The 14,284-nt window shown below is 48.3% G+C and overlaps 3 protein-coding genes and 1 long non-coding RNA gene across 4 annotated transcripts; 2 read left to right on the top strand and 2 right to left on the bottom strand.

Annotated features, from left to right (window-relative positions):
• Positions 1 to 5,470: 5,470 nt before the first annotated feature.
• Positions 5,471 to 7,876, bottom strand: LOC121588520 (eukaryotic translation initiation factor 3 subunit D). Its single transcript, XM_041906563.1, has 4 exons — positions 7,631 to 7,876; positions 7,414 to 7,533; positions 7,173 to 7,320; positions 5,471 to 7,097 (listed from the first exon to the last, which is right to left on the bottom strand). Exons 1-4 carry the CDS (start codon positions 7,707 to 7,709, stop codon positions 5,690 to 5,692), a joined length of 1,755 nt encoding a protein of 584 aa, XP_041762497.1. The 5' UTR covers positions 7,710 to 7,876; the 3' UTR covers positions 5,471 to 5,689.
• Positions 7,877 to 8,134: 258 nt separating this feature from the next.
• Positions 8,135 to 9,058, top strand: LOC121588522 (vacuolar protein sorting-associated protein 29). The gene has a single exon (XM_041906566.1). The coding sequence runs from the start codon at positions 8,362 to 8,364 to the stop codon at positions 8,908 to 8,910; it is 549 nt and encodes a 182-aa protein (XP_041762500.1). The 5' UTR covers positions 8,135 to 8,361; the 3' UTR covers positions 8,911 to 9,058.
• Positions 9,007 to 10,452, bottom strand: LOC121588521 (AN1-type zinc finger protein 2A). The gene is made up of 2 exons (XM_041906565.1): positions 10,128 to 10,452; positions 9,007 to 10,029 (listed from the first exon to the last, which is right to left on the bottom strand). Exons 1-2 carry the CDS (start codon positions 10,223 to 10,225, stop codon positions 9,348 to 9,350), a joined length of 780 nt encoding a protein of 259 aa, XP_041762499.1. The 5' UTR covers positions 10,226 to 10,452; the 3' UTR covers positions 9,007 to 9,347.
• Positions 10,453 to 10,494: 42 nt separating this feature from the next.
• LOC121588523 lies at positions 10,495 to 12,027 on the top strand. The gene is made up of 3 exons (XR_006004184.1): positions 10,495 to 10,776; positions 10,861 to 10,920; positions 11,003 to 12,027. It is a non-coding gene; the product is annotated as an uncharacterized LOC121588523 (long non-coding RNA).
• Positions 12,028 to 14,284: the final 2,257 nt, after the last annotated feature.

Here is a 14,284-nt window from a genome sequence, read left to right as displayed (position 1 = left end):
CACAAACAGGAAGGAGACAGAGAGAATGAAAGAGAGAGAGAGAGAGAGAGAGAGAGAGAGAGAGAGAGAGCTCACACTCCTGTACTACTCCTCCGATTTTATTTAAAAAAAATAGCTTATTATTTCACTACTTTTAATGAAGCTTCAAACAATTTAGAACAAAATTTTGCGCGAAAAGGAAGCGCAACCATGCAAGCTGAAGGACTTATTTTCATGAAGAAACTCTTTTGAGCTACGTAATTTCCATGAAGTCCACGTTTGACTCGCTTGAAGGACGGAAGGACGTACACCAAAACGCCTAGTCTTCCACAAAAGACGCCGCTTCATTCCAGGGATGTGACGTACTCATGCAACGACAGCTGTTACAGTTTCGGAAGGTCGGACCAAAAAAAACCTTTCTTTTTTTTAGCCGGAACAGTCTGCCAGCACAAATTACATAACACTATCCGTCCGACGTCATCCCATACCTCAGCCACTACTCAAGGTTTAGCAAATTAAACAAAAAAAAACAGAACACCAAAACATACCATCGCTCACAGTAAACTACAGCAGTATTTAAGGGAAAAAATGCATGCGTGTGTGTGTGTGTTGTACCTTCCTGAAGAAGAAAAATCATGTACGAAAGAAAATGGAATTATAATAGAAGCGCAAAAAAGGGAAAGAGGAAAAAGCACTGCTGCAAAATTGTTTCATATTCAACGCGTAAGGGTTGCAGCAAAAACAAAATTACAAGCAAACCGGAGAAAAAAAAACATTCCTCTCCTATCCAACCCCATTAAACTCACTTTTTTGTGTTTGGTTTCATACTAGCATACTTCTAGCATACCGGATGGGCCCATCTCGTATTACATTTCGTTGTCACCAGCTTAGTACGTGGGGAGGGTTGCAAAAAAACAGGAGGGTTGCCGTTACTTTCTGCAGCCTTGGAAGGTGCTGCTGGGCACGGGAAAGAGGGGAAGGTAAGCCGAGGAGAAGAGCGAATCATAGAAGAAAAACAAAAAAAAAACAAACAAACACCAACATTGTTTAGTGAACACGCTCAGTCTGGACGAAACATTGCTTTCCCTTCCTGTATTCCATCCGGTTTGCTTCCTGCGAGATTTAATACACAAACCACACACATACGCGTACGCGGGAAAGAAAAAGCACACACTTGGTAGGAGAAGAAAGAAGAACGAAACGAAGAAGGGGGAGAAAAGCAACAAAAAAAAAACAACAACACGACAAAAACCCGAAAGGACATCCACCCCGGGAATGAATCTTGATGATTAATCATTAATCTTGCCCGTCATGTTTACATACCGGGGAGGGTGCCTTTCGCACACCAAAACCCCACAACCATGGCTAGCTAGATCGCTGGCTGGCTTTTTTTCTGGTTTGTTTGGCTTTTATTTTCGTAATCCTTCTCGCATCTCGTCATGCGTGTGCGTGTGTGTGCGTGGTAGCGACCCTTCTAGCGAGGATGAATGCACGGCATACAATCGTTTGCTTGTTCCATCCGCCGGAGAGCATGTGTTTGTAGCACCGTTGGATGTGTCCACTCCGCACTAACTCTCCAAATACTCGTGGAATGTGTCCTTAGTTCTCTCCGTTTGCTCTCCATGCTCCTCACCGTTTTCCCTGGTGCTGCTACTACTGCAAGGTGCTGCGGGTCGGGCGAAACAAAAAAACAACACAAATACACCGCAACCATCAAATGGCAAACAGCTGTAAAACTTCCGGTTGGAAACGGTGCTTCCCCAGCACGAGTCAACACGTGGGAGCTTTGGGAGCTTTCTTTTTTTTTCTACTTTTGAGCCACGTATAAAAACACACCCGCCTCCAGAATCACCTCTAGTTACAGCCGCAGAAAAGCGCACTTGACGCGCCGTTCCGCGTGTTCAGCTCTCGAAACCTCGGAGCTTGGCGAGACTTTTGTTTGTGGTTAACGGGGCAGGCTTTGTCCCCTGTTTCCCAGTGGGACGGTACCAGCAGCGAACAATGGTCGAGGTCGGCCGTAGCATGGTGGGCACAAATCCTTTCCAGCTGCCGACAAGCCGCGAAAGCGTATATCCATCGTACCGGGGGGGATTGTCCCGCACTGGGAGAGTTGAGTGAAAAGTGATGAAAAGGCGTCCCACTGCGTAGCGTCAATTACGACAACGGTGATGATGATGATGATGATGACGATGATGGAACGATAAAGAGAAACCATGGTTTCCCGCGTCGACGGGATCAGTTTAATCCACGGCAGGAAGACGTCAACGGGCACAGCATTTGACGGGCTTTTGTGGCTTTTCACGCTGCTTTTCACTTTTTAAACTATTGCTGGCGGCTTGTTGTGATAATTCTGTTTACAATTGCTACACTTTATGGTTCCAGTCGTGGTAGTTTAGATACACCATCTTTTAGACGCCTAAATGTATGCAATCCGTAAGACGTACAGCTTAAAGCGCTGCTTAATTTAACTGTCTGTTCTCGCATAATGGATTGCGATGCCTTTCTATTTGATTAGTAATCATAAACTGCCAGTAAAGTTAATCAATATACGTATTAACTCGTCGACCCGACGCAATTCGACGACTCAACAAAACTCGACGACAACCGCATTTTATCGTTATAACTTTCCTAAAGCTGACTATGTGAAACTGAACGACATGATATCAATGTTTAACAATAGCTTTCATTGTTCCAATTTTATTTCACTTGACGAAGCAGTATGTTCATTCTCGTCCTTCATGCTGCAAGCCTTTGTTGTATGCGTCCCAGTTCAGCGTCCTAAACCTAACCCCCCCCCCCTGGGCGGACCGCACACTCAAACGACTCAAACGTGTAAAAAGAGCTGCTTATCGTCACTACCAAATGCGCCGCTGCCAAAGATCTCGCTCGATCTACTTTGACACGCACTCTTTATACTGCAGCTATAACAGGTTTCGATATCGCAGATATTTGAGTAAAATCCAACGTAACCTCTGCAGGTGGCCTGACTCGTTTTGGCGCTTCTACAACAGCAAAACAAAATCCACGCATACACCGAAATCCATTACGTACAAAGGAGCAACAAGTGCCAACACTAATGAAATGTGCAATCTCTTCGCGGATCGCTTCTCAGATTGCTTTTCACCGGCCATCAATGATACCGATACCATTGATGCTGCTCTCGTCAACACTCCGGCTGGCGCAATTAACATGAGCACTCCTTTCATCGACAGTGAGATCGTTTTATCTGCCCTAGAGCAACTAAAGCCTTCCTTCGCTCCTGGACCCGACCGAATTCCTTCTACCGTGCTGAAACGCTGTCAAACGACAGTAGCACCTATCCTTGCAAAATTGTTCAATGCATCGCTAGCCAATGGCTACTTTCCCAAAACATGGAGGAAATCTTGGATGGTTCCTATTTACAAAAAGGGCGACAGGACAGATGCCATCAACTACCGGGGTATTACATCTTTGTGTGCCATTGCCAAGGTGTTCGAACTAGTGATATACAAACATCTGCTACATGCATGCCGCAGCTACCTAAGCCCGTATCAACATGGATTCGTGCCAAAAAAGTCGACTACCACGAACCTGGTTGAATTTGTAACCTATTGCACTAGTCAAATTGATGCCGGAGCTCAAGTCGATGCAATTTATACAGATCTGAAAGCAGCATTCGACTCTCTTCCGCACGCAATTCTTCTCGCTAAACTCGATAAGCTAGGAGTTCCCAGCTCGCTCGTACAGTGGCTTAAGTCTTACCTAATTAATCGCACATACATCGTGAAAATTGATAAGCACATGTTCAAAGAAGTAGTCAGCAGCTCGGGTGTGCCACAAGGAAGCAATATTGGCCCGCTTCTCTTCATATTGTTTATCAACGATGTTACCCTCGCTTTACCTCCCGACAGTATCAGTCTGTTTGCCGACGACGCAAAAAATTTTGCGCCTATTCACAACACAGGTGATTGTACATTCCTGCAAGACTGCATCGAAATTTTCTGTTCGTGGTGCAAGCGTAATGGACTGACTATCTGCATCGAGAAATGCTACTGTGTGTCTTTTAGTCGATGCAGGAGCCCAGTGACTGGGACCTACTTCATGGACGGCACTGCAGTTAATCGACAGAATCATGCCAAAGACCTGGGCGTTCTGCTTGACTCTAGTTTGAACTTTAAACAGCATATCGATGACGTTTTAGCCAGAGGAAATCAATTACTTGGCGTGGTTATCCGGACAACTAATGAATTCCGCAACCCCATGTGCATCAAAGCTGTGTACAACTGCATCGTTCGTTCGGTTCTGGAATATTCGTGCGTAGTCTGGAGCCCAACTACCGCTTCTTCAATTGCTCGACTTGAGGCGATTCAACGTAAGCTCACGAGATATGCCCTACGCCTACTTCCCTGGCAGGATCGCAATAATCTTCCTCCGTATGCTGCGCGGTGCCGTCTTCTAGGCCTTGAACCTCTTTCGGTTAGAAGACGCAATGCACAGTGCTCTTTCATCGCTGGATTGCTAAATGGCTCTATCGACTCATCGCCTTTGTTGCATCGAGTCGATATCTATGCACCATCCCGAACACTTAGGTCTAGAGAAACTCTACGGCTCGCTCAACCCCGTTCCAGTGCTGGTCGGTCTGACCCTATGTTCCGCATGTCGGCTGTCTTCAACAGTGTCCCGGATTGCTTCGACTTCGACATCTGAATTGCGATGTAAATCTTATTTTTGTGTTGTATTTTTTTTTTTTCAATTGAACTGTTACATCCTAATTAGGCCATACGGCCCGTTGAAGATTAAATAAATAATAATAATAATAATAATAAACTTGATACATTATATTTAATTACCATTACCATTTAGAACTATGTATCTACTTTAAACAATTTTCATGTTTGATACATTACATTTTGAATTTTGAATTTTTGTAGTTGAAACTTCTACTCATACCAGCATATAACTAAGCGAGCGTTTAGCAAAGTGTTGCGTGAACACCTTGTAATCAACGGTTTTTTTTCCTGTGTTTCCATTCGACTTTTTCACTCTCCAAAGAACAACGAACTGCATATGCGTTATGATTGAAGGACTGCAATTAATCTTTTCCCAACGCTGTCTTCTGCTTGCGGCTGCAGCCTTGTTTTTGTTCACCCTGCTAACCGAAAGCGTGAAGGAAGGCGCCGTCGCTCTAAAAGAGTCTAAAAGCGGCCTAATAAATTGTACTTTATGTGCTTGGAAAATGTAATTTATGCCACAATGCGTTACGCGCTTTTATAATCTATTTACCGAGAACAGCTCGGCCGGAACGGTGCGGGTCGCGGGTCTGTGTAGAAGTGCGATTAATCTTTCGCTAACAGACCGGCACCAGCGCAAATTAATACGTATTGTGTACTTTATTTTCGAAGTTGGTTTTGTTATACACTCAAGTGGATAAGTATTTCTTTTTAGTTTTTCATAGGAACGGTCTCTTCAAAGGTAAGGTTCTTTCCTATTTAAGAGAGAGAAAATGGCAACATTTCGTTTCTTTTTTTGGTTCACCCATAGCCGATGTTGAGGCCGGGATGTTTTCATCCTTTTATTATGATTATTCTTATTAAATTTGAATACCTTTATGAACGTTCACTCACTATTGCTCGTCTCCCACGTCCCCACAAAGCTGTTGGTGTGCGGCGGAGAAGGAAGAAGGTTTTAGTTCGTGTGTAGCTAATGAAACTGAGCTGCCTGAGCCTCCCTGTTAAGCGCTCGCCTTTTCGCTCTGGTCCGGCACAGTCGCGGACGTGTTGGATTGTGCGGCAGTCACATTAGCACTCGTGGAGGCAGCAGCCGAGTAACCGTACATCGGCTGGAACGCTTCGCCATCGTCGCCCTCCTCACCCTCGCCGTCCGAGTCGAACGTGTTGTCCGGGATGTCGTACAGCCGGACCATCGGCTTGTTCGGATCCTTCATGATCAGATACTTGCCGTCCTTCTGCTTCATGCAGATGTCGATGATGCACCGCAGAATGCCCCAAGCGTTGTCCATGCTCAGGTTGATCTGGTTCGCAAACTCTTGCGGCTTGAACTGCTGCGTGCCGAGAATCACGTGCTTGGATGAGTCGCGCACGTGCGCACGCGAGACGTATCCGAACTTGAGCTGATCCGAACCGGCCAGCAGGGCCTGCACCGTCCACTTGGCCAGCTTGCACGAGTTGTTGCGCAGCTCGTTCGCCAGGATGGCACCGCGCTGCGTGTCCAGCTTCTGGCGCCACTCGACCGCGTTCGCAATCTTCGAGTCCCACTCGTTCAGTGCCTTGATGGTCAGGAACTGGGTGTCGCCCTGGGGCATCTTCAGCACGGCGTCGTGCTCGCAGCGGGCCACCAGCGTGATGCCATTGTTCAGATCCCACTTGCGGTAGCGGTAGGCCACGCTGGCTACCTCACCGTCCTCGTCGTCGCCGATGAACGGGTTCGGCTGCTGGAACTTGTACTTCGGCTCCTTTTCGCCGCTCTTCAGCACCTGCTGGCTGAAGTTGTGGTTGATGAACGTGGCCTCGATCGCCAGATTGCGCGGCGAGTTCAGCGAGTTGCCGTCCTCCTGCGGCGGCTCGCTAGCCGTCTCGTTCACCGTCAGCAGATCGAACTCGGTGTTGTCGCGCTTGTCCATGAACAGCTTGCCGCCGATTTTGTCAATCACAATATCCCACGAGTAGTTCGAGCGCGTGCAGCACATAATCGTCGCCAGGATGGCATCGGTCGCGTACACGTTGCCGTGCGTCTTCGACAGCTGCCGGATGATCGGATCGTCCGTCGTCGTGACGGTGTGGAAGATGCGGTCCACGCTCTGCAGCGGCCGCTCGTTCTTCACGTTCACGCGATCGTACGTCTTGTCGTAGTACTCGAGCGTACCGCAAGTCATGATATCCTCGCCCTCCTTCACGCTCGGCAGCGACAGTTTGGCCAACCGCGGGAAGTCCATCTCCTCGATCGTTACCCAGTCCGGGCGCACCGTCACGGACGCATCGCGAATCTTGGGCGGTGGCCCACGCATGCCCCACTTGCGGGTGGTGCCGCGACGCTGGTCGCGCATTTTGTTTGCACTCTTCGACAGGGTCGTCATGCCACCGACCTGCACGCCACCACGGGCACCGCGACCACGACCCGAGCTACAAATAGATCAAAATAGTCGCACGATTAACTTTCTTTTTCTTACTGCTCCACGCGACCCGCAGCTCTCTTACCGGTTGTTACGCATATTGCCACGGAAGCGACCTCGCTGGTGCGGCGGCTTCTGAATCCGCGCACTATCGACCAGATGGAATGTCGTCTCATCCTCCTCGTGGAAGTAAGCGTACTGGCTACCTCCACCGAATTGCGACGCGTACTTATCTGCAAAATGGACACACATTCAAAGGATTGCCCAACGAATGAAAACAATTTCCTTCCAGGAGTTACACCCAGTTGAGGTTATGTTGCACTCACTCGAAAACTTCTTGTCCGTCTGGGCCGTGCCCGTCCAGTCGCTGATCTTTCCTAAGCGGTCGCTCTTGCTGAACGGCTGGTAAGGAATATCCTTGAACGCATCCGGCAGCTCGCACGGACCTAACGGAGGGGTAGAATATGGACTATATGCGTTAACCACCTTCAGCACGGTTCGCCCCCGACACAGCCGGGATGACACGGATTTCTGCCCGCTTACCCCAGCCATCCTCGTTGAACTGGAGTTGCGGCGCCTCGAACGTCGCAGTCTCCGGCGTACAGCTAATGGTATCACTCATCGTAAACACACTGCCAGAACCGACAATATGCCTAGCTTTACCGACAAAATCGACAAAATTAGGCGGCACTACCGGGGAAAAATGGTGCTTCTCAAAAAACTCGCAACAGCGACCGAACGTGGCTGCTTTCCTGCTTGACAGGCCGTTTGTAGACAGCTGACAGCAGCACCGTTCAGGGTTGTATGCAAAGGTAGAGCGGTTGTTGGCAATTCCATTTTTAAAGTAAAAACTTCCAATTGAACATTATTATGGTTTTTAAATTGGAACAAAAGTTTAAAACGTGTTTCTTTACTATTTATTCGATCAATTTATCGGCAATATGACAAAAACAATGATAATTATGCTGCTTCTCACGAAAAGGCTTTTTCTTGTGGAGCCCGTTCGCAGAGCACACTTGCATTCAATCAAGGTTGGTCAATGTGATGAGACGGGAGGTGGAAAAAAAACAAGAACTAATTTGCAGTCAATTGGCAGGATAGAAAACAACACACATATTTACATCCACAACTTATCAGCCCAACTTCGTCACCGTGCTGTTATCGTACGCCCCCCACATATTCCTTCCGGGCGGATCGCCACTTGTCCCCACTATTCTCCTTCGTCCGTTTAGTGTTTGAGTGATAAAGACGATCGTTCGCAAGCAAATGCAAAGATGCTGGTGCTAGTGCTAGGTGACCTACACATTCCCCACCGGTGCAGCAGTGTTCCGGCCAAGTTTAAGAAGCTGCTCGTACCGGGGCGTATCCATCACATCCTCTGCACCGGGAACCTGTGCAGTAAGGAATCGTACGACTATCTCAAAACGCTCGCCAACGATGTGCACATTGTGCGCGGAGACTTTGACGAAAACACCAACTACCCGGAGCAGAAGGTAGTGACGGTCGGACAGTTCCGGATCGGGCTGTCGCACGGCCACCAGGTAGTGCCGTGGGGTGACCCGGAAGCGCTCGCCCTCATCCAGCGGCAGCTCGACGTGGACATACTGATCTCGGGCCACACGCACAAGTTCGAAGCGTACGAGCACGAGAACAAGTTCTACATCAATCCGGGTTCGGCGACCGGTTCCTACAATCCGCTGGACACCGCCGTCATTCCGTCCTTTGTGCTGATGGACATCCAGAGCACGACGGTCGTGACGTACGTGTACCAGCTGGTGGGCGACGACGTTAAGGTGGAACGGATCGAGTATAAGAAGAATTGAGGAGGAAAACAAACCGCCAGCCATTTCGAGCACACGGCCGACCGTTCGGCAGAGTGCGACAAAATAGGACGTTAATCGAATAACAGCAGATGTGAATTAAAATATGCATAAATATAATTGTATTCGTGAAGGGAAAAACTACAACTAACTCAACATCGTTTTTGTTTTTGGTGGCGCTGCAATCCGTCGATGGTGTATGTGTATATGAGGGCAGATGGTCGGTAAAGGAAAGCGCGAGCGTGTCTTTTACAATCGTTTCTATCCGAAAACGCAAAACAAATTCATAACAACAAATCACACAGCATGCTTTAACCGTACACGTCCATTACATTCTTCGGCTCGAGTAGAAGTAGTCCGGCAGCGCACTTTGATTGTCTTCGGTCCGCGGAAACAGCTGGAATGGGATGGGATCACAACAATCGTCACCAGCGTTCTCATCACGACAAATTGCATCGATCCTTGGAGGCACCGGTGCCGCTTCCATTTCCAACAGATATGCCGCGCGCCGTATTGGACGGATTGCGCCTTTGCTGGCTTTGCTGGCGCAACTGTGCCTGCTGTTCCTCCTCCTCCTCCTGCATGGACAGGGCGATCGCACGTGCTAGCGCTTCGTCCTCCGACATACCGCCCTGGACGATTGCGATATGTTCGTTCGTGGTGGTGCTACTGACCGCGTTGCTGCTTCTGCTAGTGGCTGCAGTCTGCGCGCTGGTTGCGCCAGATCGGAACGCTGAGAATAGACCGGTTGAGGAGGAGACAGGCTTGGTGCTTTGCCGCTGTATGGCAGCTGTGGCCACGAGATTCCGTTGCCCTGCCGCCGGTCCCTGACAGTCGTGATCGGTTGTGTGGCGATGCTTAAGGCAAAAGTTCAATCGGCACACGCTACAGTTCACGGGGATGAGTTCCTTCTTCTTGCAGTTGCGGTACGAGCAGCGATTGGTGTAGATTTTCTTTCGATCCGACTTGCAGAACCGATCGATGTGGGCACCCACGGTCACATCTGGCGATACGTCGCGGGGCGTCGGTACGGGATCACCGCACAGCGGACAGATGGGCACTTGGACGTCTTTTTTGTAGGCCGAGGGGCACGCGTGGTCTTTGTAGCTGAAGTGATCGGAGCTGCAAACAAGAGAAGGCGAGGGAATCGTTAGTTGCTTGACGCGATCCAGATTGCATATTTCGTCAGCAAACGCTTTCGGTCACGCTGGCTCACTTACCAGAATATGGCACCGCAGGCATCACATTTCATGGGCAGAAAGTCTAACTTGTTGCAAAACTGCTCCGAGCAGTGTTTGCCCAAATTCGGAAACTCCATTGTTGATGGCTTTGTTGTGCAGGCTGTATGTGTGTGTGTGTGCGTAACAGCAATTTCCGTGTTGCTTCCACCAAGAGCCACAATTGTTTCACTTCCGATGAGTCACTTCGAGGCAGACTTTCACTTCGCGCCACAGCGTCACCGATCCAATAAACAGCAGGCGCACGTTAGCGTCTATATTTATGCTACAAAAGCTTCCAAATGTTGCGTGAACGTTCGCGTCTATTTCTAGGATGACTTGACAATTTAGATGTTTAGGTGGTAAAAGATTTTTTAAGCCCCCCCCCCCCACCCCCTATGGCAATCGAAGCAGCCCTGACAAGAAAAACGAGATAGTGTGCGGTTGATCGGTCATGTAATCTGTCAAATATTCAAAAAATAAAGTTTGTTTACATTTTGAACCGAACGATAGCTCTCACGATGTACAACGGCGAATGATTAAAAAAAGGCTACATCGGCGATGAAAATGTTGTGTGTAATGTGTAAAATAAACAGCCGAAAAATTATAAATGGTGGTAGAATCGACTTCGCACGCCTGAAAGCCGTTTAGGGTAAGTAAAGCATAGCTAATATTTGTAATATTAAATCAATTAAAGCGGTATTTTCTATGCATCTGTTGTGCCGGTGATCGTTAGAAAGAGGAAAGAAAGAATGCCCGCAATCAAACTACACGATGTTCGATCATGGCAAACAAGGTAAGTTGATAATGAACGTAATCCGCACGGTATCAAAAACTCCTCGAGTCTATTTTTTTATTAACCATTGTTTTTTTTATAGTTACACAGCATGCAAAGCTCGCTCGCCGTTGGACGCTTGGACAATTCCTTTTACAAGCATTCGGTGATCAGTTTGCGAAACGTCTTGCCGCACGCATGGTACAGGCCCTTCTTGTCCGCCCCGGTATCGATCGTGGACTGATCCTTCTGCAGCGTCAGCATCATCACCTCCATCTGCGGGTAGTTGTGGTACGGCGCAGTTCCGGTCGCCATCTCGATCGTGGTAATGCCGAACGACTAGAAGCCGTATCCGTGGTCCCACTCCATCTCCTCCGGCGCCATCCAGCACGACGTGCCGATAAAAGTGTGGTACACCTTCTGCCGCGACATGTCTCCATCGGTGGCGAGTCACGCGCTCATCGGCTATATTTAAGGTGCCGTCGTCGCTGTGCAGTATGATGGCCACCTTGGTGTCCACATAATGGGCACTGCGGTATGTGCACTCTATTGGCAAGCGCACAGCAAGATCCAGCAAACGTTACCGACAGCAGTTATCGCCGTGAAAATGCTTTTACTGCATGGGTGAGTATTATTATATCTATAAGCATACGTTCGTTCCTTTCTTTAGTTTCAGCTAATGGCAGACGAACGATCGAATGACTGCTACCTCGGAAGGGAGGTCTCATTGCGGATACTGACTTGGATGTGGTACCACCGAGTCGCTTGGTCGCAGTTGGCCCTGGTGTTTCGGATGCGGCAACATCGGAAAAGCGCTCCGAACGTGTTGTGATCAAACCGAGATCGGCGAAGCAGTGTAGTGTTGTGTGGTGATCGTGTGTTCATTTATGTTGTAAAGGGTGATTGTACTCATTTTTTACTGGAAATTGTAATACTAGTTGTTATGCAGAACAAAATGCAGCATAAATGGCGATGAGCTAGCATTGTTTAAAGGTGCCGGATGTTATACGTTAGAGCTGTTCCTAGTGGCGTGATGCGATAGCGTTGATATATTAAACCAGTATTAGGATTAGGATATTAGTAGGATTTAAACCAGTGCCGTTGAATAAAATAGTGTACAACAAGTTCAAAAACATCCCGTGTATTTTTTCCCGTGTTTTGATTTTTTAAAGTCCTTTCGATTACCTATTACGGAAGCAAATATGTGTCATTAATGTGCAAAAGGTAAGGAATCAGTGATCGCGTTGGAAGGTAATTGCATTTACGGTGTTTCTCCATTTGTGTTTATTGTTTTTCGCTCGCTGTTTTTGCTTCCCCATTCCACATAATGGTGCGTACGTTTCGTTAACAATGTACATTAGATGGTGAAGTTACATGATAAGTAAATATTGAGGGTGTTGGAGGGTTCAAAAAAATATTTTACTTGTCCCGCTCCGTTGGTTGTCTGGTTGTCTGGCTGGCTGGTTGGATGGGAGAATGGCTCACTGGCTGGTTAGTGCGGACTATGATCGGATGCGCATGTTCCTACGCCGCAGTGCCGGGTGCATCATACGTCGGTGTTGGGTTGCTGTTACTGGGCCGAGCGGATGCGCGTGCACACGTGGGAATAACGACATGCAACCTAGTGATGGGTAACCGGAATCGCACCCACGGCTCGGAATCGCTTCCGAGCATTGCTACTCCGGCTCCGATTCCGCAAAATTCAAACCGTCGATTCCGCCCGGAGCCGTCGGAGCCGTTCGGAGCCGTTCAGATCCGTCGGAGCCGTCCGGAGCCGTCCGGAGCCGTCCGGAGCCGTTGGAGCTGTCCGGAATCGTTGGAGCCGTCGGAGCCGTCCGGAGCCGTCGGAGCCGTCCGGAGCCGTCGGAGCCGTCGGAGCCGTCCGGAGCCGTCGGAGCCGTCGGAGCCGCTAGTCGGCAGCTGGAGCCGGTCGGAGCCGTCGTAGCAGTTGGAGCCGACGGAGCCGGTTGAAGCCGTCCGGAGTCGACGGAGCCGACGGAGCCGTCCGGAGCCGGTCGGAACCGTCGTAGTCGTTGGAGCCAACGGAGCCGTCGTAGTCGTTGAAGCCAACGGAACCGGTTGGAGACGTTGAATCAAAACTCAAAAACTGTGAATCAAACTATTATTGATCTTTATTTTCATAAAAGATGGAAAATAAAGTTATTCGGTAAAAAACAAGTGCGGCCTAAACCATACACGTTAGTCGATGTAAACAACCGTGCAAAACTGCCATAATTACACTCGTCTGCCTCGTTGTTTCGTATTTTATCAAACCCACCTCCCGTCATAGTTCTATTGCTCCTTGACCTACTTATTTTGATTCATTTTTTTCCTATATATATACAGAGCAAACAATTATTTTTGGCTTTATTTTCGAAAAAAAAACACACACACAAAAACTTCATATCAATAAATGAAGAAGTCTCTTTTTTACTCGTAAGCTGTTTTTCACAATAAAATTATCACTTATATCGGGAAATTAATGCGCTTCAAAATGCTTTCGACTGTTACAACTACTCCGACGGCTCCAACTGGCTCCAACTGGCTCCGTCGGTTTCGACGGCCCCAACGGTTCCAACCGGCTTCGTCGGCTCCAACCGGCTCCAACCGGCTCCAACCGACTCCGTCGGCTCCAACTGCTCCAACGGCTCCGACCGGCTCCAGCTGCCGACTAACGGCTCCGGACGGCTCCAACGGCTCCAACGGCTCCAACGGCTCCGGACGGCTCCGAACGGCTCCAGACGGCTCCAGACGGCTCCGAGGTCGGAGTTTTGCACCTACCTTCCGGAACCGCTTCCAATTTTGGCGGAGTCATTCGGAAGCGATTCCGGATTTTTGTTGCATTTACCCATCACTAATGCAACCGTGGTGATATCACAGAAACTATATATTTTGTTGTATTTCATCATAAAAAATTCTTGCCATTAATTTCTCTTTTTAGGTATTTTATATTTCATCGGTACGACTATCGTGTTTAAAGGCTTTTTCGAGAAATGCCAATACATAAATCGGTTAGTCCGTTTATATCGGTTTCTCAAACCCCTGCAAGCAATAGTCAATCATTTCAGTCTTAAACTTTAGACGAACGTAGGTATAAAAAAAACACCTTAATGGATTGATATGTTCAATTCCTACTCATGGCCTACTCATTTTCATTTGGTTGTAAAAATACTGCCTATACATTGTTTCATTTTGGTTTTCTCCCTCTCCATCTATCTCTTGATAGGAATGCCTGGTCGCTAGCTGCAGCTTCCCATCGATGTAGGCACCCGATCTTCGAGATTTTACTTCACCTGATCTAGCCATCGAACTCGCTGTGCTTCCTTGCTTCTAGTACCGAACTGAGAGCCGCTCGAACACCTAGCTGCTGGGGCACGAGGCTGCC

This window comes from Anopheles merus, chromosome 2R (assembly GCF_017562075.2).
Source record: "Anopheles merus strain MAF chromosome 2R, AmerM5.1, whole genome shotgun sequence".
NCBI lineage: Eukaryota > Metazoa > Arthropoda > Insecta > Diptera > Culicidae > Anopheles > Anopheles merus.
Note: the sequence above shows the minus strand (reverse complement) of the source record. Positions and strands in the feature narration are given on the sequence as shown.